Below are 25254 nucleotides of genomic sequence, written 5' to 3' on the forward strand. Positions count from 1 at the left end.
TTTTATTTTTAATTAATATATTTTATATTTAAAAATATGAAAATCATATCGGTATGACACAATATGGTACCAAAATTGTATCGTTCCGGTCTTAAATTGAACTCTGATATGGCTCGAGATTTTAGACAATGGTCAGAGACAAAAATGTTAAGGTGGATGTGCGAATATATAATGATGGATAGATAAGAAATGATAATATTAAAGAGACTGAGGGATGCATATAATATGATAGGGATATGTACTTGAGCGACTAATAAATGCGTGTTTAAGACTAACAAATACACACATTAAGGGGTGGACAAAAAAGGCTTAGCAACAATAAAATGAAATTCATTTAAATATAAATGAGAATATAAATATGATATTAATTGAGTAACAAAGACAAAAAAAAAAATTTGGTTAGCAACGATAAAAATTCAATTAAATATAGATGACGATATAGAATGGGATAGAACTCAATAACGTAGGAGGATCCATATATCCGATCCCAATTAGTGAGATAAAGATTTGGTTGTTGTTGTTGATATATTAACATGATAGATATCCTACACACAACTCATTTCTTGTTTACAAAGGAAATGTGAACCGTCATCTTATTCTTCTTTCACTGCAAATACTTTTCTCTAGTTAACATTACATTTTTCACCTTTATCAGATCTGTCCCCTGAATGGCGGAATCTAGAAGTCCGTTTTAGCCATTTAATCCTCGTTTTTATAACTGATGACATTTTCTTTCATAATATTAAAATTTGAGAGAAATATTTCTTCTAATAAACTATTTACATCTTCAAAATAGGTGCCTGTTTCAATATATATGCTTTAGTTATAATGAGAGGAATTGACTTATGATGAAAAGGAAGTACATGGTCCATGAAGAAACATAGCATAATAGGTGAAAATGCATGGTACTTGGAAAAACATCGGATTTGGTTGTTGGTCTTCACGGTCTAGGAAACTAACTTTTGTTAGTAATATGCTATATTGGACGGCTCTCATTATGTATTTGGTTATGGAAAGGAAATAGATAATGACATACCTAGCATTTCCTAATGAGTATTTTTGTTTGTCACAGTTTTTCATCATATTTTAAATTTGACCTGGTCTTACTAATGTAAAGCCATCATAATTATAGTCATCAGGCAGATATTGTAAGTGGAAAACAAATAAAGAGACAAGATAAATATGAAAGCTTATGTATTTATGTGATATGATGGCTAGGTTTTGATCATTGTCTCCTACTTTTTGATAGGCATGGTTGCTGGATCAATTTGGAGTTCTTCATGATGGGAAAAAACCATATCCTGGAGCAATATCCACTTGTATGTCAGCTTTCCTCCTTTTTCCTTGTATTAGCTTTCTCCAAACATAGGACTGTTGAAGTTCCACTGCTGAATACTTGTTACTATATTAGTAAAAAAACTAGCTGGTCAAGGAGCAAAGCTTGTGGTTATAAGTAATTCTTCAAGGAGAGCATGTGTAACAATAGAGAAGTTGAAGAGTCTCGGATTTGATCCTTCTGTTTTTTCTGGCACCATCACTAGTGGAGAATTGACACACCAATATCTTCTAAGGTTAGATGCTTGTATCTGGATTCAACATGAGCATTGTTTCTTTTCCATACCTATATTGTTTAAGAAAATCTGATGCAAATATTTTTATTTCTTTAAAGTTCATTCTTCTAAGCTTCCTTTGGAAAATAGTGAATAATGGCAATCTCTAGTGTTAATTTCACTTTCGTTTTTCCACTTGACAAATTTGTTGTTTTCCTCTGGATAGTCTGTATTAGAAATCATATTTGTGCATTAAATAATGTTTACATGTATTGCATCAAAGTAGAAGATGCTTATTTTTTCATCAATCCTTCCTAGTTCAGATGTTCCATTTTTGGGAATTTATACTTTGCAAATAATCAAGAGTTTTTCTTTCTTTGTTTATTTTTTGAGTGAAGTCTGTAACTATTGTTTGTCAGTATAAAAGTTTTTAATGATGAGTTTAGTCAATTGACTTTTATGCAAATCCTATGTGTGTATTGAACCTATGTGATTATAATGTTAGTGTTTGAGTCAACTTTTGAATGTTTTGGACCTTCATTTCTGATGTTGAATTGTCATTTGTCTCTTTGGCATGTAGATTTTGATGTCGTTTCCATTCTTATTTTTTATTCTGATTAAATTTTTCTATATTCTCTACCTATTCCTTTATAATTGATATCAGTTTTTTTCAGGCTAGTTGGTGTCCTACCTGCGATATACAATCTCTTTCTTTTAATTCTTTTTTTAATATTTTTTGTTGATTTATTAATGAGGGGGAGCCTTGACGCAATGGTAAAGTTGTTATCATGTGACCAAAAGGTCACGGGTTTGAATCTTAGAAACAGTCTCTTACAAAAAACAGGGTAAGATTGCGTACAATGGATCTTTCCCCGGGACTCCGTATGGCGGGAGCTTCGTGCACCAGGTTGCCCTTTTTATTAATGAAGGGGAGCCTTGGCGCAATGGTAAAGTTATTGCCGTGTGATTTGAAGGTCACGAGTTCGAGTCTCGGAAAGAACCTCTTGAAAAATAGGTAAGACTACATATAAATCCTTCTTCGGGATCAGCATTAGCGGAAGCTTCGTACATCGATTTGTCTTTTTTCTTTTTTTTTTTCAGGCTAGTTGGTGTCCTACCTGTCATATACAATATCTTCTATTTGGCATCTGTTGATATCTACATATACTCACATAACAACACTAACTTTCCTTCTTGTACATTTATGTTTTATTTGCATATGATAGTAATATATGCATAATTCATGAATTTATACTACTATTGCGGTTGTTTCAACATTATCCTGATGTGGGTAGAATTACTCACTAACTCAATAGCCATTAGATGAGTGACATGTTTATTGGGAAGATCAATAGGTATTAACATGCATTGATCCATGTGCGTTAGAGATAGCCAATTAGACTAGGACAATGGCTAATCTGAGAAGTCAACAGCTAAGGACTGGATACATGACATGCTAGATCCACCCTGACATAGAAGCCACGTGGAAGTCTATTATTGGTAGATGCCTACTTTGAGGCCTATAAAATAGAGCTACGACCATATGGAAATAAACATTTGAATGCATCTTCAACCTTCTACAATAATCTACAAAATGATAGAGATTTGAGCGACAATTAGTATCTGCCTCGGTCTACATCCTTATACAATCTGTTGCTTGGACTTATCGTAATCCAACTCCATCTCAACACCAACATGCCCAAACTGCTCCACCACACTCCTTTAACCCCACCTCATACTCAGTTACCCCAATTAATTCTAAACCCATTTACCTCGAGTGAGCTGCCTACAACTTGAGCTTTACCCACTTCAACCAAGGTCTGGGTCTCTCCCTTGCAAATGAAGACTGTTTAATTTTGGGGCCTTAAGCTAAGAATTCTCATTCAATTAAGTGGTAGTCGACTAGGAAACATGGGAGGCGATGAACCCACAACTAAGCTCATGACAAAAGTAATGGGATAGATGTTCTTTGAACTTGTGAAAGGAAGGGAAGAAAGATTTGAGGATAGATGATATCACACCCAGATAAACACGAAGCTCACATAGACAGAAATATCATACAAAGAAGGGAAAGTAAAGTTCTTATATGAGATACAAGAATACTTTTATAAATTCTACCATATTAAAACTAGGAAACAACTAGAAAATACAACAATCTCTACTAATTGAACCATTTTTTTTTACAAATTTGAAATTTAATTTTCATAAAAATTTAAATGAACTTTTAGCATAGCTCTATCTTTTAGACTAAAACATATTTAATTATAAATGCTAATTGGATTACTTGAGATATTGATATATATTATCATTTTTTTATTGTGGATCTTCTAAAAATCTAACCTGTGTACTAAAATATTGTTTGCTCTTTATAAATAATTTAATAAAATTAAATTGAAGATTTTGATTAAATCATTTAATATTGCTAAAAAAATTAATCCAATTCCCTACGTTTATTATAGATCAATAAATTATTAATTAATGCATAAAGCATTTATTATATTTCATACTTCATAATACATATTTTATAATAGATCAGAAATTAAATTTTATTAATAAATAGATGGATTAATGGATTGAGCACACTTTAATACCAAATAAGTTGTTTAAACATAATTATTCTATAATAGGGTAAAAAATGATTCAAACTTCCTATGATTTTACCCATGATAGCTAATGACATTCAATTCCAAAACTCTCAGAATTCAAGAGGAGCAATAAACTCATATGCAACATACAAAGGTTCATTAAAAAAATTTAATCTAGAAGAGGAACAATCTATTAAATAAAAAAAATTAAATGGGATGAAGATGAACAAATATACTTAGCTTTGTATTAAGTTTATTTGGACATGGGTACAATGTTGTCTTACTCATCAATAGACGACCACTTCATTTTGTTCTTTGATGCATCCTTTTCTTTTTATTGAAAAAAACATGACACATCCTCTTTGTTCATCATTATATATATTTTTGTATTTAATTAATTAATATAACCAGTGAACTCGGATGTGAGCTAGAGCCAAGAAAGTTAAAAGTCGGGACATGACACACTATCCTCCATGTTCCTCTTCTGGATCCTATGCTAATCAATTGATCCGAAAATGAAAGATTTCTATATTGTTATCTTCTATTCATTATCAGCAGCATCAAATTCAACTTCAATTTGTTGAACATCATCTCCAATGGACGTCTCCCCTCTTAATTCAAGATGCCAAAATAAATCATAAAATCAAATAAAGGAAACATGATGGAGATGTCTCCCCTTCCAATTCAAGATGCCAAAATAAATCATAAAATCAAATAAAGGAAACATGATGGAGCACATGAGAAGAATACATTGGCGGATATGGATAGAGGTGGCTTGTGGAGTTGAAGAATAGGGATTTTGCTTACCGATCAAGGCCTAATGTCCATGTGCTCTGAGATTTCTCATGGACTGTTGTTGCAGGGAAGATCCTTGCATTGGTTAGAAGCAAAAGCAGCTTCCACATGTGCAATCTAAATTGGTTGAATGATTGTGTTGCAGGATAATATTTATGAGTATGTGGTAGAAGTTGAAGAAACAGGGTTTGGAAAATTGAATTGGAAAAAACATGTATAAAAGTATCTAAAATAAATTAAGGATTCATAGATGCTCATAAAAGCTCCGTATACATCATAGTAACGTATCCGCAGAAATCTCAATTAATGGCAATTAATTGGTTAAATAATCAAGATGCAATTAATCTAAACATCAATTTGGTATGTTAACCAATCAATTGTTTCTCAACTTTGTTGTCTTGCCAAAATTGATTGGAAATTGAGATACCAACATTGAGTAAACTTTTTCCAAAAATAATTTATAATTCTTTCCCATTGTTAGTATTATCTATATTAACTCCGCCCATAACAAACCAGTCATGACCGGTCCCAAGCTCGGATAAAAGAGGAGGGTTGCGTTAGATTGCCGACCAACATTAAAACTATGATAAATATTTAGTGAATGAATCCATTAAACTATTGTGCTAATGCTAGGTTGTTCCCCAGAAGAAACGCATTGTAGGGTCCAACAGTAATGTTTCGGCAAAGACTGCTACATCCTTAGAACTTGGGTGTAATGCTAAATATGTAAGAGTTTGCATTGTAGGGTCCGACTGTAAAGTATCGGCAAGGACCACTATATCTCCATGAGAACTTGGGTGTAGTGTTAAATAAGTAAGATTTCTCACACTATAGGTTGGATAAGAACAAATATGATAGGAAAATTAATAGTCTAAGATGTGGAACATAGAACATAGGAACCTTTACTGATAAATCAATGAAGGTAGTATATACGATGATTAGGAGAAGAATTAATATTTTGTGTGTATAAGAGACAAAATTAGTAGGCAAGAAGACAAAGATGATAGAGAACTCGGATTTTAAGTTATGGTACACAGGAAAAAGTAAAGCAAGAAATGAAGTAGGTATTGTTGTAGATAGTTCATTAAAGGATGAAGTTATAGGAGTAGTTAGAAAAGGGGATATAATTACAACCCTTAAGATAATAGTGACAAAAGAAACTATGAACATAATTAGCGTATATGCACCGCAAATAGGATTAGATAAAATTACCAAATTAAGGTTTTGGGACGATTTAGATGAAGTATTACAAACATTCCGCCAAATGAAATGATTTTAATAGGAGGTGATCTAAATGAGTATATCAGAGAGAAAAATGAGGAATATGAGAGGATACATGGGGGTTATGGATTTGGAACGATAAATGAAGAATGGAAAAACTATATTAGATTTTGCGATAACATATGACTTTATATTAGCTAATACATTTTTTAAGAAAAGATAAGAATACTTAGTCATGTTCAAAAGTAGGAATAATGAATCGCAAATTGACTTTCTTATGGTTCGGTAGAAGGATAGAAAGATTTGTAAAGATTGCAAGGTTATTCTTAAAGAAAGCTTAACTACCCAGCATAGATTAGCAGTGTTGGATACACACCTCAAACATAGTATCAATAGAAAGAAAATATATATGACTCCTAAAATTAAGTGGTGGAAGTTAAAGGATGGGAAGCAAAATATATTTAAGCAGAAGTAGAAGTACAAGTATTAGGTGAAATATACAGTAACTCTAATACGACATAGGATAAGATGGTATCAAAGTTGAAAATAGTAACTAAGAGTGTACTTAGTGAGTCAAAGGGACATGCACCACTAAGTAAGGAATCTTGATGGTGGAATGAGAAAGTACAAAAGAAAGTGAAGGAAAAACGAACAACTTATAAGGAATTATATATTTGTAAGAACGAGGAAAACTTAAAAAAAAATATACCATAGTCACGAAAGAAACTAAGAGAGTAGTGAATGAAACAAAGAATGAAACTTTTAAACGATTATATTAAAAATTAGATATAAAAGAAGGGGAAAGCGACATTTATAGAATAACTAAAGTAAGAGAAGACAAGAGATCTTATCCAAATAAAATATATTAAAGATGAATGTAATTGGGTACTAGTAAACAAAGAGAAATAAAAGAGCCGTGGAAGAGGTATTTTATCAACTTTTAATGAAGGTTTAGGGAACCAACTTAACTTAAGTAACTTAAGTAGGCCAAATGAGTATAGAAATTTAAATTTTTATCGTAGAATTCAAATTTCATAAGTAGAACAAATTTTAAATGAGATGTACAATGGAAAAGTCATTGGACCAGATGATATTTTGATAGAGGTATTGAAGTGCCTATGGAAACAAGGTATTGAATGACTTACAAAATTATTTAACATGATATTGAAAATGAAAAAAATACCTGATCAATGGAAGGTAAGTACTCTAGTTTCCTTATATAAGAATAAAGGAGGCGTACAAAATTGTGTAAACTATAGGAGTATTAAACTAATGAGTCATACCATGAAACTTTTGGAAAAAGTAATAGAAAAAAATTAAGGAAGGAGAACACGGTGATCGAAAATCAATTTCGGTTCATTCTTGGAAGGTTAACAATAGAAATTATACATCTTCTTAGATAACTAATTGAAAAATACTGGAGGCAAAAACAAATCTACACATGATATTAATTGATTTAGAAAAAGCTTATGTTAGAGTTCCAAGAGAAATTATATGGAGAATTTTAGAAACGAGAAGTGTTAGCATAATATATATTGAACTTATTAAGGATATATATGAGGATGTACAACCAGAGGAAAGACTTTAGGTGGAGTTACTGAAATAATTCCAATAAAGATAGGGTTACATCAAGGATCAACTCTAAGTCCCTATCTTTTTACCCTAATTATGGATGAACTCATTGCACATATTCAAGGTGTATGTTATTTGCAGATGATATTATTTTGGTATATGAAACACGTGAAGGAGTAAATGCTAAACTAGAATCTTGGCGGAAAACACTAGAAGGGAAAGATTTTAAGCTTAATAGAATAAAGACAGAATATATGGAATTTAAGTTTAACAATATTAGACGTAATGAGATAATTGTTAAGATAGGAGATGACGAGTTGCCCAAAACCGAGAGGTTTAAATATTTAGGATCATTTTTTTAAAATGATGGAGGGATTGAGAGAGATGCTTTACATAGAATACAAGCAGAATAGTTGAAATAGAGGAGAGCGTCAGGTGTTTTATGTGACCGTAAAGTACCTCTAAAACTTAAGAAAAGTTCTACAAAATCACGGTTAGAGGCTATGCTATATGGAGCTGAATGTTGGGCTATGATTCGAGCATATGAGTAGAGGATGAGAGTTGCAGAGATGAGGATGTTAAGGTGGATGTGTGGATATATGAGGATGGACATAATAAGAAATGAGAGCATTAGGGAGAAAGTCGGAATTGCATCTATTGAGGGAAAATTTTGAGAGACACGTTTAAGATAGTATGGACATATACTTAGATGACCAATAAATACTCCAGTTAGGCTATGTGAAGCTATGACAAACATGCATATTAAACGAGGAAAAGGAAGATAAAAAAAATACTTGTTTAGCAACAATAAAACAAGATAAAATTTATTTAAGTATATATGATAATATAGTAGGAGATAGAGGTCAATGACATAAAGGATGCATATAGCCGACCCCACCTAGTGGGATAAGGCTTGGTTGTTGTTGTTCTTGTTATATCTATTAAATACTATTAAACATAAGTTTCAATCTGAAATAATTCATACCATTTAAAACATATTAAATAGAAAATAGAAAAAGGAAAAAAGAGACATGGCTTCCTGAGGTTCCATAAAAGCACACTTTTCGAATTAGTAATGAATGTCTCCAAATTAACAAAAGATAATTCAAATATCCATAGATATTTAGCCTCGGTGGTAAGACCCTTGTGGCTAAGGTTTTGTAATAGCAATATGCATAATGCGTTAATAATCTTTTGGTGATACCTCAATAAGGATTCCTATCAGGGTGGACAATACCTTAATGAGGATTCATCAACTCACCCTTAGAGTGGCCACTTATCTTGCTCCAACTATGCATGTAGCTTTGGTACTTGGACTCTGTTCTTTTCTACCCGTGTTAATTTGAATATCCTAAATTGACATTTAAAGCTTCTAATTTTCATGTGTAAAAATTCAGAAACTATTGTTGCAGACACTTAAACCCACACTCATGTCTAGTAGTCGCACTCAAGTCTGAGGAACCTCACACATCTATCTTAACATTCTTAACCCCTTAACATTCTTATCTATGTTATATTAATTGTGTACGTATTATTTCTTGATAATTTATATTCTCATCGAGGCTTAAAATCTCACGTTGTGCTGAAGTACCAGTATCCAATTAGAATGGTATGGCTTTGGTGTTGTGCCATGTAGACACTCAGCATGGATTGATACACTTGAAAGCATATCGAGTACCAAGATGATTCAATGAGTTTTGTTCTAATGATCCCTATTCACATGATATTTTTTACTTTCAAACACATATTGATAACAATTTAAAAGTTATTGAATCAAATTTTTAGTTTAATAGGTTTTAAAATATTACAAACATCTCAAGTATTGATTGCACCTTCCTAATACCAAAACATGTGTGGTGAATTGGTTGAGAAGGGTTAACTTGCCAAAGTTCAGTCCTGGCTTGAATAGTATGGCTCTAGCACTGGATTGTCTTGACACTCATCGAAGTGTGCTGTGATGATTTAGATAGTTTTACTCCTTTAATGCCCTTTCACTTAAGTGTATTTACTTTTAGAAATAAAATTATAGGAATTAGATAGTGCATTAATTTAAAATTTTATTGTACTATAACGTCTCGATACTCAATGTGTTTTGACATGTGTTAAAGTATGCAAGATGAATGTTTTTACTTGTTTAATTCTTTTTAATTTAGATTTTCTACTTTTGGTAATACTATATCTATTCCAGACTTATCTTAAGATGAATTCATATAATTTTTACTACTTTAATATTCTTACACTTAACTTTTTTGAATTTAAATTTTTGAGAAATAACCTATACAAAATAAAAAAAAAAATTGAATACATTTTGATGCGTGTAAAAAGGTGCTCAAATGTTCTTAGTGTCGACATGGTATGATACTCATTCTCATGATCGACGCAGGCACGTATGGGATATTATCCATGCTGATCAAAATTGGATTTCAATAATTTGCTAGAACCATATGTCTGGATTGTGCTGCTCAACACAATATGAAATTTCAAACCATGCTCTCATTCTCTCATCCATAAACAATTCGTCGTGTAAATATTTCTTTTATTTCAAGGAGCACATAATGATCACAAAAGACTCTAGAAACTCTTTCAATATCTAAAACTCTTACAAGTACCCTTTATCTTGTTAATATTATCTTATCTATATTTCCTTTTGCTGACTAATTGATCCAAGATATTTAGAACTCTTGCAAGAATCTATCATGGACCGTTTTTTAATTATTCCCTTGATTCTTTCCTCCTTGTTAAAAGTGCATTCATATATTTAGTTATGATTTTATTAAACCTAAAAAGTTCAATTCCAAAGTCAAGTTTGTGTATAATTTAATTACACTCTTTGACACATAAAAATGGACTGATTTTAGATCAAAGTCTTAAGAGGATTGATTAGGAATTGTAGAAAATAACAAGTCTTGTGGTAAAGATTGCATAGTAATAAGCATATCCATTAGCAGCCAAAATGTAACAGACTCACAACAATTAGCATGAGGTTATATAACCTTTTATCCAAGATTTAAAATTTCGAGCAGTGTTGAAGAAACTAGAACGATATGGTTTCAGTACAATGTTGTGTCGTGTAGATATGATTTTGATGCTTTTAATGTAAAAGTCAATTAAAGTTAGCTTAAGTCCAACAAGTAGACATGCCGGGATCAAATAGGTTTATTTGGATTTATTTTAATCAATTTAAAATTAAACCAAATTTATATATATATATATATAAATATAAAAAAGGCAGTCCAGTGCACGAAGTTTCTACCATGCGGGGTCTCGGGGAAAGATCCATTGTACGCAGCTTTACCTTGCTTTTTACAAGAGGCTGTCATAGAGCAACAATTTTACCGTTGCTCCAAAGCTCCTCTTCTAACCCCAATTTATATATACAATAATTTAATTCATAGTAATATATTTTATAAGATTAGAAATTATATGTATTTATTTTATTTTTCTTAACAATCTATTTTCTCCATTTTAAATAGGTTTTTTTTCTTCTATTTACCTTGTGCACAAATGGAGGAGGGAAAAAAAAATAACCAGCATCCTTAAGTTGTTTTTCTCCGATTATCTCATGGACAGATAAAGAAAGGAAAAAAACTAACCATGGTAAAGAGGGGTTTTTTTCTTTGTTTACTCTCGTGGATGAATGGAGGGAAAAAATAACAATGAAGGAGGAAAAAAACTTAATGTTATGAAGGAAGGGAAAGAAATTAAGAGAGGGGAAGGATTAGGGAAAGAAATTGGAATTAACTTTCTAAAAAAAATAAACATAAAAAATGGAAATGAAAAAATTAAAAAAAAAGTGATGCAGCCTCATGGTTGCCTTTGCAACCTTGCTAGGTCGCATCGACCTATGTGACCTGGAGGAGGGCATTATGAGGTTGCGGCTCTGTGCCAATGCTGGTCGGCTTGTGGAACAATAAATTTTGGTCGTGTCCATTGACACCGCATGGTACTTTATACTGTGCTTCTATCAATGAACAAGCATTGTCATTCATAATATGATAAATGATAAGTTTTGAACTTAGGATATAAAACTTATGGATGAAAAATGATATTCTTTGTTCCTTATTCAAGATAACCCATTGGCCTTGTCAAAATGGATATGGCTCATTAACGAGCCATACGCTAAGTCAATACTATTGATATGATCAAATGTGTAAATTCATCATATTTAATCAACTTTTCAATATGAGGCTTCTCATGGCCTCACCCATGGATTAAAATCTCGAGCCGTTTTATCCGATACGGGCCGACACATGGCGCCGGCGTGCTGCGATGTGTCCGGATGCGTTACGAGAGCCCGACAACGCCTCCCAATGCCTCGGTATGATATAGTTTTGCGTTTCGATCTAGACTGAAACCTCGACATAGCTCGAGATTTTAAGCCATGGCCTCACCATAGGATAAATTGTTCATCTTCTCATATAAGTAATGAAATTAAAATCTGATAGAGCTTGATGTCCAAGAACATTGTGCGGTATAGTGTAACCCTTATTTCTTCTATTCTTTCTCATCTTTCTATTACTTGTTTCTAATTGTTAGTTTCTGTGTCTAAGAGTCCTAATATTCAAGAATGCAAAATATCATTAACAAATATGAAATTCTTTACAGGGTTTCATCTTCTTGATAGTTGCCATAATGCATAATTGTCAGCCAAACTGTATCCACTTGACATTTCTCAACTAGAAGAATGCATGTGGTCTTGTTAGGTTTATAAAGTATTATGGTCAATTTCTGCATTGATTTCTCTGCTTTTGGATTGTAGGATTCTTTGATGATCTTGAATCTTAATTCATCTTTTTATATATATTGTCCATGAAACTCTCTTTCTATTGTTCATGAAAAGTTCTCTACTACTATATATGTTCAAAGTTCATACTTGGTTAATTGAAGCAAAGCGGCCTACATTTGATAGCATATTGCTGTTCTGCTGAATACAATTTTATGATTGGCTGACGGACCTGAGTTCTAAACACTTGATTATGTATTTTCTAATTTTAGTCATGCATTCAAGATGTTAATAAGTCTCTTTTAATGTTTGCTACGCATAGTTGTTGAGCATAGAAAATATCATCATTACTAAACTTCGTCTTTGTGCTTTTTCTTATAATAGGAGGGGTGATCCATTTTTTGCAACCCTTGGAACATCTTGCATTCACATGACATGGAGTGATAGGGGTGCAATATCTCTTGAAGTATGACCCTCTTCTCTCACAAGTTGAACTAACAACCACATTATCCTTTTAGCATAAGGTTCGATACATATAAGGATATACATTTCTATGAAAACTTTATGAGACTCTGGATATTAGCTAATGAACTTGACTTGGTTGCAAAGTGATCACATCGTTGGCAGGATTGTGTACATCAAACTTATCTAGAATCATACTAGTTTTGATCATGGAATGAAATGTTGTTCCGTGTCGCCTGACACGGATGATTTTTACCATTCGGCCGGGCGGGCGAAACTGACACAAGAGGTGTCCTTGTCTTGAGACGCATCGCAAGCCCCTCGAAGAAGTTAGGGATGCCTCTGGCGGTGCCAGAAGCATCGGGACGCCTTCGGTGGCACCGAAGGCGTTGCGGGACGTGCTAAAGCCGAAGGCGTTGTGAGATGCCTCTGGTGACACCTCCGGCGACGATTTATATTCTAATATTTTTTTTCCTATTTTATATTATTTTAAATTTCATTTAAAATTTTTAAAAAATTCTAATTTTCTAAAAAAAATTCTAATAAATTATATTTATATTCTGATATTTTTTATTATTTTATATTTTTTTACTTGATATTTTTTTACTATTTAAAATATATATTATTTAATTAATAATTGATTAAATGAATAAATAGTTAATTTATATAATTATTATATATCTTTGTATTAATTTATATACTTATTATTATAGATAGATCAATTTTAATTCGAGTTATTGATAAATCAATTTTATTTAAAAAAATTATATTTAATTATTTTTTCTAACAATATTAAAATTTTCAATAATTGAGAACTTATACAAAATCAATATACAACTTATTTTTATATACACCATAAACATATTTATCTTATAATTACTATATATAAATAAAAAATATTGAAACCGTATCGGTACGATACGATATTGAAACTGTACGTTCCGATCTGAAACCGAAACCTCCGCACGGGTTGAAATTTAAATTGATTTTGATTATATGCAATTACTTGATTGGTTGAACAGGCGAGTTCAAATATTGACTAGAAAGGCAAAAGAAACATGGAATGGTCTAATGTGAATTAGTTGTTGGTCAGATGTTCAGGAAAGTGTAAACTTACGGGATAATTCTTGATACCAATAACATGCCTAAATAACAAGGACATTATAGCTTACCCATAGTTTTAGGTACTAGTGCACTTGTCATTTGATTTTAAAATAATTTTTAGAACAGCCCTTTTGGGTCCCCATTTACAGAAACATCGTCCCACTGCCTAAATGAAACTTAGCAATTTCCTTCTTATCATTCTATTCTAAGACCCATCATCAACTAACATAACTTCATTCAAGAACAGTAGCTAAATGCTTTAATGACCATTGAACTGCAACAGTACCCAACAAACAATCAATGGCTACGCTATAAACTTACAAAACATAAAAACCAGTACTAAACCCCTCAAATAAAAAAACCAAACCTTCCTTTATTGCAACCGCTAGCTCCAGCTAACAAACCACCAAGGCCACTGCAACTACCTCAATAGTAGGCTGCTGAGCTATATCAAAGCATAAAAGTTCTTCTCTTCTAATTCTCCCCATCAGTACAGCAGGAGACTAGTCTTCAAAGCTTTAGGGGGTTTAATGTCAGGAATAACATCTACTACTTCAGCAGTTATATTCCTCACCAAAGTGGCAGCAGAATGTCAGACATCATCATTATGCCCTCTATTCTTGTTCTTCCTGATATGCCACATTGTCATAAAGATATAAGCCTTCATCTCCATTGTTTCCACCTATGTTGACCAGTGCTGTCAGTAAGCCACTTTCCCTTTCCTGATTGTCAATTAAAGCAAAACTTTATCCCTTTGTATTCTTCATCATCCTCCGACCATCCTTAGCAAAATCACATTCTTCCAATAAATAGAACTAATCTTGCTTCCCACCATAATTGAAAAAAGACATCACAGGACAGTTGATGATGGTAGAGCAATTATAAAATTCCATACTCTAGGAGACACTTGCGGCCTCCAAATTGCATTATAGTTGACCTTCAATCTTTTCTCATTCACACAGGAAATTGTAAGCTACCTTGGTATGAAGTTCAAGCTTGAATGGTAACCCCAGACATTTTCATGTTTCACTATCAGTAACATGGATTGCAAGAATTCTACTCATCATGTGAGTCGTAGACAAAAATTGCAAACAGCTAACAACCTAACTTCCCTGTTTGATCAGCTCCAAAACCAACTCATAGCTGCCAATTTGACTAGCATTAATATGGGTAGGCCATTAAGCAATAGGAGTCTCATGGGATCATCCCAGATACCACACTGCTCAATGCATCCAATTTGCATCTTTAGATATCCTCTTAGCTCTAACATACACCTTTGAAGTTCCTGAAAACCCATGAAGTATTTTCGACACTTCTAGATTTCCTCAGCCCTTGCACCTCAGTCTTCATTATCGCTATTCAGGAAAAGTTTAGCACTTCAAGAATACTTCATAAGACCCGATTTGGTAGCCCAACACAAGTACCAGGTTTGGTAGGTCAACACAATCAATGATGTCGGGAAACCAGTAATAAACGTTAGCTCCTCCTTTAACTTGCAGCTGCAGTTGAAATCCGTAGCAATCAGCTGCTTATTCCTAAGAGCCAATAAGTTATTAGGCATACAGCCTAGTAAAGAGTCATATTTTTTTTTTTTTTTTGAGAAGGTAAATATATTACTAAAACAAAATATTATAGAGGATATGCCTAGGGGGCATCTAAGAACCGAATTACATGGGTTTGTATCTTTAAGAACTTGCTATCTACATTCGGGACTGCCCCCTCATGTAGGCACTTGCTCCTAGCTTGCCTAAGAAGAAAAATTGTACAAGACGTGGCCAAAAACCTTGCTTTTGTTTGGTCACCAGTAGCATGTATGTTCCTGTGAAACACTCTTAGTAGTTGCTTGTGAGTGGACATCAATTGCCACATACAGTCAACGCCGCACCTTGCCCCATAACATCTTGCTGATCGGGGTGGCTAAATAAAGATGATCCAGTGTTTCATCCTCTTGCCTACAAAGAGGATAGTCCTTGCCCATCTCATAGACCAACCTACCTTTGGTGCCCAACCATCCATGAGCCATCAGCCATAAAGTGAACCGGTGCTTGGGTATGAGGCAGGATTTCCACACCACCTTTGCCCACACTTTGATGGCGCCTCTTGGTCTGAAGGCTTCATAGGCTGAAGCTGTACCCATGCCTTGACTGCAGAAAACCACCTAATCAGCAGCTCGGAAGCAGACCTGCAAGTGCCAGGATTTGTAGTGTATCCCGGATATGAAGTAACCTCTTGATCAGTGCTGAATCAGAGACAGATTTTTTTCTTACAATAGAAATAAAGTGCCTTACTGTAGCGAACTATTCTAACATTTTACAAAGACCCTTTACCAAATTGGAACAATGCCTCCTAACTTCCTCATTATAAGGACCCATGAATCAAACCACTTTTTACTAATAAAAGAAACATTTGTTTTAGTAGCTTCTTTCATGCACTTCCAAGTAAAGTCCAATGAAACGGAAATTTTGCTTGGCTTGATCTGATGTAATGCCAAAACTAGATTCCTCAAATTTGAGAAATCTCAACCATTGATTAACATAACCGACTTGAAGGCCACACCTCAAGCGCAGGGCCGAAGCTTGAACTAACTGGCAATGGGATAAAGCCTTAGATCACATGATGTGGCTATTAATTTCACCTATTACACTTTTATTTGACATGTTTTTTTTTACCATTTAATTCTTTTATTATTGTTCCATGTTCAAAATGGGTTAGGTTCATGTCATTCGTCTAATTTCATACCTTTAATAGGGGTAAACCTAATTCACTATTGATTTGATTAAGATAATTAACTGAATATGTTATTTAAAGTTGCATCCTGCAAGAAAAGGGTATTCACATAATTTCCAAAACGAAACAAATTTGAAAAGGCAAAGCAACATTGTTTTCAAAATAAAAACCCAACCTAAGATTAAACTGCATGTATAACCCCCATAGAAGCATATACATCAACAAGATAAAATAGTTCATCAAATATCATTCGCCCATGCTTTAGCCCTTTATTTAATCTTGAGCTTTTCCATTTCATGCTTAAAATGTTAGTTAAACCCTTTTGAAATATGACAACACCTTTTAATCGTGAAATAGAAGGAGAGGGAAATAGAAAGAAACTTACCTGGACGAGTTGATGTAGAGAAGATTGACTCCTTGTTGGAGTTCTCTGTTAGTCAAATGAGAGTTTGTTGCTTGTCGACAATAACCACCAATAAAGAACCACTTACCTTGGAGGGGAAAAGGATCCACATAAGGTGGAGTGGTAGAAGAGATTGAGAGAGGAGGGTTGGCTTGGGAGAGAGATCACACGAAAAAGGGACATCCATATGAAAAAAATCACATGGTTTGAGAGAGATTGGTAGTACAAGGTGAAGCCGTCATCTTGGCGGCCCTTCCAAGGTGGCCCCCACTGTCTAGAAGTGAGGTAAATCACGGGAGGTTTCACCAGCGATAGTAGCGTATGTAAGGAGGGGTTGAGGCAACTAGCGGGCCATTTCGCATCCACTGGGAAGATGATTTTATGAGAAGCAGTCAAGAATGCTTCTCCCAAATCATGTGATTAAGACAACCCTCCTCTCTCGACTGCTTTGCCCAACCCATGTGATTAATCTCTCTCATTTTTTCTTGATCATCGTTCAATTTCAAGTTTGTTTAGTTCTTTCAATGGGGATTGAGTTAAACTTGTGTTGAACTTGAACTGGACTTGAGAGAGATGAAAAACTTATCCTAGACCTTACTTTTTTGTATAATAGATGAAGATACTTTGAGCTCTATCTCTTTGCCATATCTCTTACATTCTAGAACAACACATTCCACATTCCTATTCTTGCTACTTGAAATTAAAGACCTTTTTTTCAGCTTTAGTCCATATAGCAACCCTTTTACACTCCTTTATCCTGGGCCAATTGATATCCAACACCACATCATCCAGTTCACTAGCTGAAGCCACGATCTTAACAAATTGATTTTTGATCTGCTTTGTAGTCTTATCTACTGAAACCTCTACACTATCATTTGCTTTAGTCATTCCATCTGCTTCATAGAAACCCCATCAATAGTCTGATTTGAAAAGAAAAGATTATCAGTAACTTCAGCTTTGCTAGATTGTTGAACAGCTTTCCTAGGGCTCTGCACTCCCAGTTACATTCTTTTAAGTCACCCCAAATATTGGTACCACCAACTACCTTTCTTCTGCTCAACACTTCTTGAAGGCTTTGACTCGCAACAACGAAATACATCCTCAATCATATTTTCCACCAAATCCACCATATCCTCCATATTACAAGCATTCTTCATCATAATATCATTAGATTGAGACACTCCCTTATCACCAGCATTAATGACTGACCAAAAAGGAATTAACTTATCTTCCTTGTAATTCAACCCTAGTTCCATTTCTTTCTCTTCCTACCACACTCAACCTGAATCCAAGGGCCATAGAGATCACAGGAACCTTAGAAGAAGTGCCATCAGAGTGATAACCTCAGAATTATTTTCTATCCTTGAAGAGCCCAAACCTTTACCTTCCACATTCTTCTACCCCACTCCCCTGCAACTAGTATTGCAAAATTATGATTATTTTCATATGCAATTGATTGAAAGAAACATGCCCTCCAGCTTCAATCCAGAATCCTTGTTCCAAAAGTTTCTCAAAATTTACAAAATCATAAATTCTGTTGAGAACTTCAACCTAGTTCTTGTAGTTACTTGATCAATTTTTATTGTACTCCCTACCATAGCAGCACACAATGGAAAGAATGTCTTTAGGAATCAAATCAATCAGAAGCCAAATGGGAATGTATACAATTTTCTCAATCAAAGGCTGGAAAGAAGGCCTGCCCAGTATTCCATTGTTCAGATATTTGGTTAGAACTTCTTGTTTGTTTAAAATGCACTCTTTCATGTTTGATCAGCAAGAGAAAAGAAAGACTACATATAGTTTTGCACTATCTTCAAGAGTTTAGTTGTACTAGTGACTTGTAATTTGTTACGAGCCATAATGATGGATTCAATGCATTCTTGCCAATAACTATAACTATAACTATCAAATAGCATCACTAAATTGAAAGTCCATACAAAATGAGCAATAGGAAAAATGGAGACCATATGTAAAAAATGAAGAACCATTGATGAATCATAGGACTGAGCTACATGAATGCCTATGCTCATAAGAAATCTTGAAGCTACCTATTAATAGTAATGGAACTAAGTAAAGTTTTCTTTTGTCATTCGGGTTACTATTCTTTGGTCACTTATAGCACCTTAACATCTGACTGCATTCTTCAACTGAAATTGGGAATAACTACCGAATGGGTTGTGCATCCATAATAGACTTTTAGAAAAACATATCCTAGGCAGATGCTTGACATGCACAACCTCTTCTTTGTCCATCACAGGGGAAAATGGAAACCAAGATTTGCTCTGTCTGGATAACAGAAGAAAATGAAATGGCTTAGTTTTAGTTGCTGTAACAAAAATCTTGCTTCTTTGGTTCATTCAAATTCTTGAGAGACAATGAAGAAAATCCAGTTAAAATTAGAGGTAAGTTGATCATATAGTATTGCTTATGTTTTGATCCTGCAGGGCTTGGGCTTGCAAGTTGTGAGCAGTGTGGATGATGCTGATTTTATACTTGCCCATGGAACTGAGGCTCTTGGCCAGCCTTCTGGCGAATCACTCCCTATGGATTTGGATAATTTGGAGAAAATATTGGTGATGGCTGTGAAAAGAAAAATTCCTATGGTAGTGGCAAATCCAGATTATGTGACTGTTGAAGCTAGAGCTTTGCGAGTGATGCCTGGTAAAGTTGTTTGTGTGCCTTAAAATTAGTGAATCCCTCTGATTTTATCAATTTTAGGCTAGTTTTTCTACTAATTTTCTTATTTATTCATCTCAACAGTATTTATTTTGGAAAATCTAGATTGTAAAGTATATATTTTCTACAGGAACATTAGGAGACAAATATGAAAAGCTTGGCGGCCAAGTGAAATGGATGGGAAAGCCAGATAAGGTAATTAATGATTCTTATTATGGTTTTTCGTAAACACTTCTTCCTATGATCTTCTTGATCCTTCTCATATCATGGGTGAATATAAATGCTTTAGGAACATGGAAACAATAGAATCTATTTTGACTACATCATGGTCATTTATACACTAGGAAAGAAAACAAACTATTGTGTTAGGTTCAGCGATAAAATACAAGAAAATATTGTGTATGGGTCATCAAACTATTGTGATAATGTTAGGTTGTTCCTCATAAGAAACATGTTATAGGGTCTGATTGCAACATTAAGGATCACTACATCTCTATGAGAACTTGGATGTAGTGTTGAATATGCAAGAGTTCTCATACCTTAGGTTGGATAAGAATAGACATTATAGGAATATTGATCGTCTTAAATTTGAAATATTGAACGTAGGAACACTTAGGGATAAAACAATGGAGGTACTAGATATAATGATTAAGAGAATCATTAATATTTTATGTTTACTAGAGACAAAATGAGTAGGGGAGTAGGGAAAGATGATATTTAACTTAGATTTTAAGTTATGATTCATAGGAAAGAGTAAAATGGTGGAGTAAGTATTATTGTAGATAGTTTGTCAAAAGACGAAGTAATAATAGTAGTTAATAAGGGAGACAAGACTATAACTCTCAAGTTAGTGGTAGCAAAAGAAATTATTAATATAATTAGCATATTTAAGTGGGATTAGATGCAGACACCAAACATATGTTTTAGGAGGACCTAAATGAGGTAGTATTAAAAATTCTGGCAAATGAGATAATTTTAATAGGAGGAGATCTAAATGAACATGTAGGAGTAAAAAACAAGGAATATGATAGGATGCATAAAAACTATGGTTTTGGAATAAGAAATGAAGAAGAAAAAGCTATAATGGATTTGCAATAGCATATGCAATTTTTCAAGAAGAAAGAAGAAAATTACTTTAAAAAGTGGGAACAATAAGTCATAAATTGACTTATGGTTAGAAAAAGAGAGAAAAATTTATAAAAATGGTCCGGTCATCCCCGGAGAAAATAATTCAATATAGGTTAATGGTGTTGGATATCCGCCTTAAGCATAATATCAACCGAAGAAAAATGTGCATGACTCCTAGGATCAAGTGGTGAAAGTAAATGGATGAGAAACAAAGTATCTTTAAGAAGAGGGTAGAAGTATATATATTAGGAGAAATATATGGTGACTCAAATACGATATGGAATAAGATGACGCTAAATTTAAAAATAGTGGCTAAGAGTGTACTTGGTGAGTCAAGAGGACAACACTATCAAATTAAGAATTTTGATGGTGGAATGAGGAAGGACAAGAACCTATAAGGTATATTGTACACTGACAACAAGGAAGAAAACGTTAAAAAGTATGCAATAACTAAGAAAGAGGCAAGAGAATAATGAGTTAAGCTAAGAATAAAGCTCTTGTATTGACCAAATAAGCTAAAACAAGAAAAAAAAGGAGGGATTTTAACAAAATAAGATACATTAAAGATGAATATAATAAGGTGGATGAGGAAATAAAGAAGCGATAAAAGTATTTCTATCAACTTTTTAATGAATGGTTAAGTGCCTACCTTTGCTTAGGAAATTTAAGTAGGTCAGAAGAATATAGAAATTTAAATATTTATTGAAGGATTCTAGAACAACATTAAATAGGATGAAAAATAGAAAAGTGGTTGGATTGGATGATATTCTAATAGAGATATGGATGACGCTTAGAGATCAAGGTATTGAATAGCTTACAAAATCATTTAACCAAATATTAAAAATAAAGACAATGTCGAGGCTAAGTTCTTTATTCCCTTTGTATAAAAACAAAGATGTATAAAATTGTGTGAATTATAGAAGCATTAAACTAATGAGTCATACTGTGAAATTTTAGAAAAAAAGTGATAGAAAAAAAATTAAAGAGACTAAGCTGACCGAAAGTCAATTTGGATTCATGCTTGAAAGATCGATGATAGTAGTTATATATCTTAGACAACTGATTAAAAAGTATTGAGAAAAGAAGCAAGACGTAAGATATTCATTAATCTAGAAAAAATTTATGACAAAATTATGAGAGAAATTATGTGGAGAATTAAAGTGTTAGTGTAGTGTATATTAAAACAATTAAGGATATGTGCAATGACGTAATGATGAGAGTGAAGATTTATTAATGAAAATCTTTCCTATAAAGATAGGGTTACGTCAAAAGATTATATCACAGTTCATATTTTTTTATATTAGTTATGGATGAACTCAGTGGATAGATAAGTGACAATGATATATGTTGTTTGTAGATGATATTATTTTGTTCGATGAGACACGTGAAATAGTAAATACTAAGTTTAAAACTCGACTGGAAACACTAGAAGTAAGAGATTTTAGGTAGAGTAAGGACAAATATATGAAATTTAAATTTAGTAGTATTAAACGTAGCAACAATTGTTAAGATATAAAATAATGAGTTACTTGTAACTAGGAGCTTTAAGTATTTAGGATCGTTTATGCAAAAGGATGAAGGGGTTGATAAAGATGTTTTTCATAGGATACAAGCAAGATACTTGAAATGGAAGAGGACCTATGTGTTTTTTTATCATTGTAAGGTACCTTTAAAGCTTAAAAGAAAATTTTAAAAATGACGGTTAGATCTGTTATGCTATATGAAGTTGAATATTGAGCTATGAATAGAGCACATAAGCAGAAAATGAGAGTCACACAGATAAGGATGTTAAGGTGGATGTGTCGATATATAAGGATGGATATGATAAAAAATAAGAATGTTAGAGAGAGAGTCAAAGTTGCATCCGTTGAGATAAAATTTAGAAAGACGTATTAAAATTGTATGGACATGTACCTATGTGACTAATAAATCTCTAGTTAGGTGATATGAGAACATGACAAACATGAACATTAATCGAGGAAGAGATACCAAAGAAGGTTTGGTTAGTAATCATAAATATGATAAAATTTATTTAAATATATGTGAGGATGTAGTAGGGGATCAAGTCTAATGACATTGGAGCATTTATATAGCCGACCCTACTTAGTGTGATAAAGACTTGTTGTATCATTGATAAAAGCTTTAATGTGTTTCGAAGAGTCCCTCTTCTATTTCACAACCCATGTCTCTCTAGTACAACACTTTTCCAAAGAAAAATATTACAATAATCACTCTAGTAAGAGTGCTCTTCACCAGTGCTTTAATACAACAATCTCATATTCAACCTAAGACAACAACAACCTCTAGATCAGACTTCAACATTCTCTCTTTGTAATGATATGAATCGGTGAACAAAATATGAAAAAAAATAAGACAGCCTCTCCCTAAAGAATTTGAGTCATGTACAAGGGAAAAGGAGTTATAAAGAAACAACCAAGTGTATGTATAGAAGACGTACACAAATCCCTCATAGAGTAATTTCTCAAACCAGGATAAGATATGTGGAAAATGTGTGTTTTGGAACAAGGAGCCTTCAAGAGCTATTTATAGATGATTTTTGGCTGGTGACCAAAGTATTTGGTTAGTTGACCAATGGTGAATAGTACGCATTGAAAATCAAGATGAGAAAACTTTTAGAGATTGTTTGACCAATTATGACTGTTGTTTGATACACATTAAAAAAAAAAACAGTTTGATCGACCAACAATCCCAATTTGGTTGACTAATTAACATAGAAAGTTGTGTCCAATCTTAACCCAATGATTTAGAATTCCTTAACCATGTGCAAGTGATTCTCAATACTTAACTTTGGAACTAAGTACTTGGTCTATATCAATTGTAATATGACTTCTAGTCTCGAACACTCCAAGTAACTCTCTTCTACTTAGGTACATTATTTACATTACAATGTGTTTTACCCAAATTACATAAATATTTTCAATCTCTGAGTTTGATATTTTTCTTCAAGCTTTGAGGACAATACTTTGAGCTCCACAACTATCTATTGATTTATACTTGATCTAAAGAGTCTAACAACCTAGATAGCTTGAACCAAGATGCTTGCACACACAATCAATTCATTAAAGACAAACTGTTTACTTAAACATGTTTGTCAAATTTGCATCAACACTCAAGAGGCACTAACGATAACCCTATTTCCTAAAACAGTAAGAAACAGATAATGGTGATAATGTTGGGTGCAGAGAAAGAATATAGAGCCATGGCCTTAGCAACATGCAAGTTTATTTGGTTAAGCATCTGAGTACTGAGGTAGGATATACTCCTGCATAGTAGATGAATTTTTTTTGTGACCATCAAATTGAAATTTCTTATTTCATGAGAGGATAAAGGACCGCAAGAAATTTCAATTTTAATAAGATCATTGCTTGTTTTATTAGTTTTAACGACTAATTAACAGTTTTGTTGAGGAAAGGGCATAGAGTTGAATATATTTTTAATAAGTTTTTTTTTTTTAATAAATTTGAATCAGTTTGAGAGGAAGTAATATGGGCTAAAAAGATCCACCTGTAATATTCTTTTTTTCCGTCAATAAATATCTATGTACAGAGAAGGAACTAGCTCAATTGCAACTACTTTCTTTTCTGTATATTAAAAAGACAGATTCTTACAATAATTTCCGTGTTTCAGATGATATATTCAGCAGCCATGAGCATGGTTGGCGCAGAGGTATTCGACTGCATCACCGTGGGAGACTCCCTCCACCATGACATAAAAGGTGCGCAAGCAAGTGGGATATCATCTGCCTTTGTCACTGGTGGCATCCATGCCAATGAACTTGGAATCGCTAACTTTGGGGAAACTGCTGCCTCTGACGCTGTGCACTTTCTGGCTTGTAAATACGATGCCTATCCCTCTTTTGTTCTGCCAGCTTTTACATGGTAGACAATCTGCCTTATTACCAAGTTTTTTTTTTTTTTTTTGGCATTTTACCAACGGGTGCATTTAGGTTTCAGGAATTCTTAGTTTTTACTAAAGGCTGCATCGTATACCAAAAATACCCATTTTGGTAGACAATCTGCCTTTACTAAGTTTTTATTTTTCTTATCAATGTTAGAAGCAATCCCCATCCTGGGGGGATTTAGAATTCAGGACCTTGAGAATAATGTTCAAGATTTCTAGCAGGCCTCTTGGTTGGTAAGCTGCCATCTTGAAGTTGTGTTTTACCATGGCTTTTATTGGTGGATAGGAAGGAACTCAAAATAACAATTTCTATGGCAGCTCACCTCACATTAACAGTGTGTTTGTTTTCTGAATCCATATATCAGTTTCAGAATTAATATTCTTTAA

At 33.4% G+C, this 25254-nt stretch overlaps 1 protein-coding gene across 1 annotated transcript in view; it reads left to right on the forward strand.

Annotated features, from left to right (window-relative positions):
- LOC122020995 overlaps positions 1 to 25254 on the forward strand; it is a 29476-nt gene extending 4222 nt beyond the window's left edge. Inside the window, exons 3-8 of the mRNA XM_042579065.1 lie at positions 1250 to 1319; positions 1412 to 1571; positions 12831 to 12912; positions 19587 to 19803; positions 19949 to 20013; positions 24595 to 25254. Of these exons, the coding sequence (XP_042434999.1) occupies positions 1250 to 1319; positions 1412 to 1571; positions 12831 to 12912; positions 19587 to 19803; positions 19949 to 20013; positions 24595 to 24849 (849 nt within the window). The 3' untranslated portion in view covers positions 24850 to 25254. The remainder of the gene's footprint in view (positions 1 to 1249; positions 1320 to 1411; positions 1572 to 12830; positions 12913 to 19586; positions 19804 to 19948; positions 20014 to 24594) is intronic.

The sequence above is a fragment of the Zingiber officinale genome, chromosome 9A (assembly GCF_018446385.1).
Source record: "Zingiber officinale cultivar Zhangliang chromosome 9A, Zo_v1.1, whole genome shotgun sequence".
Lineage (NCBI taxonomy): Eukaryota > Viridiplantae > Streptophyta > Magnoliopsida > Zingiberales > Zingiberaceae > Zingiber > Zingiber officinale.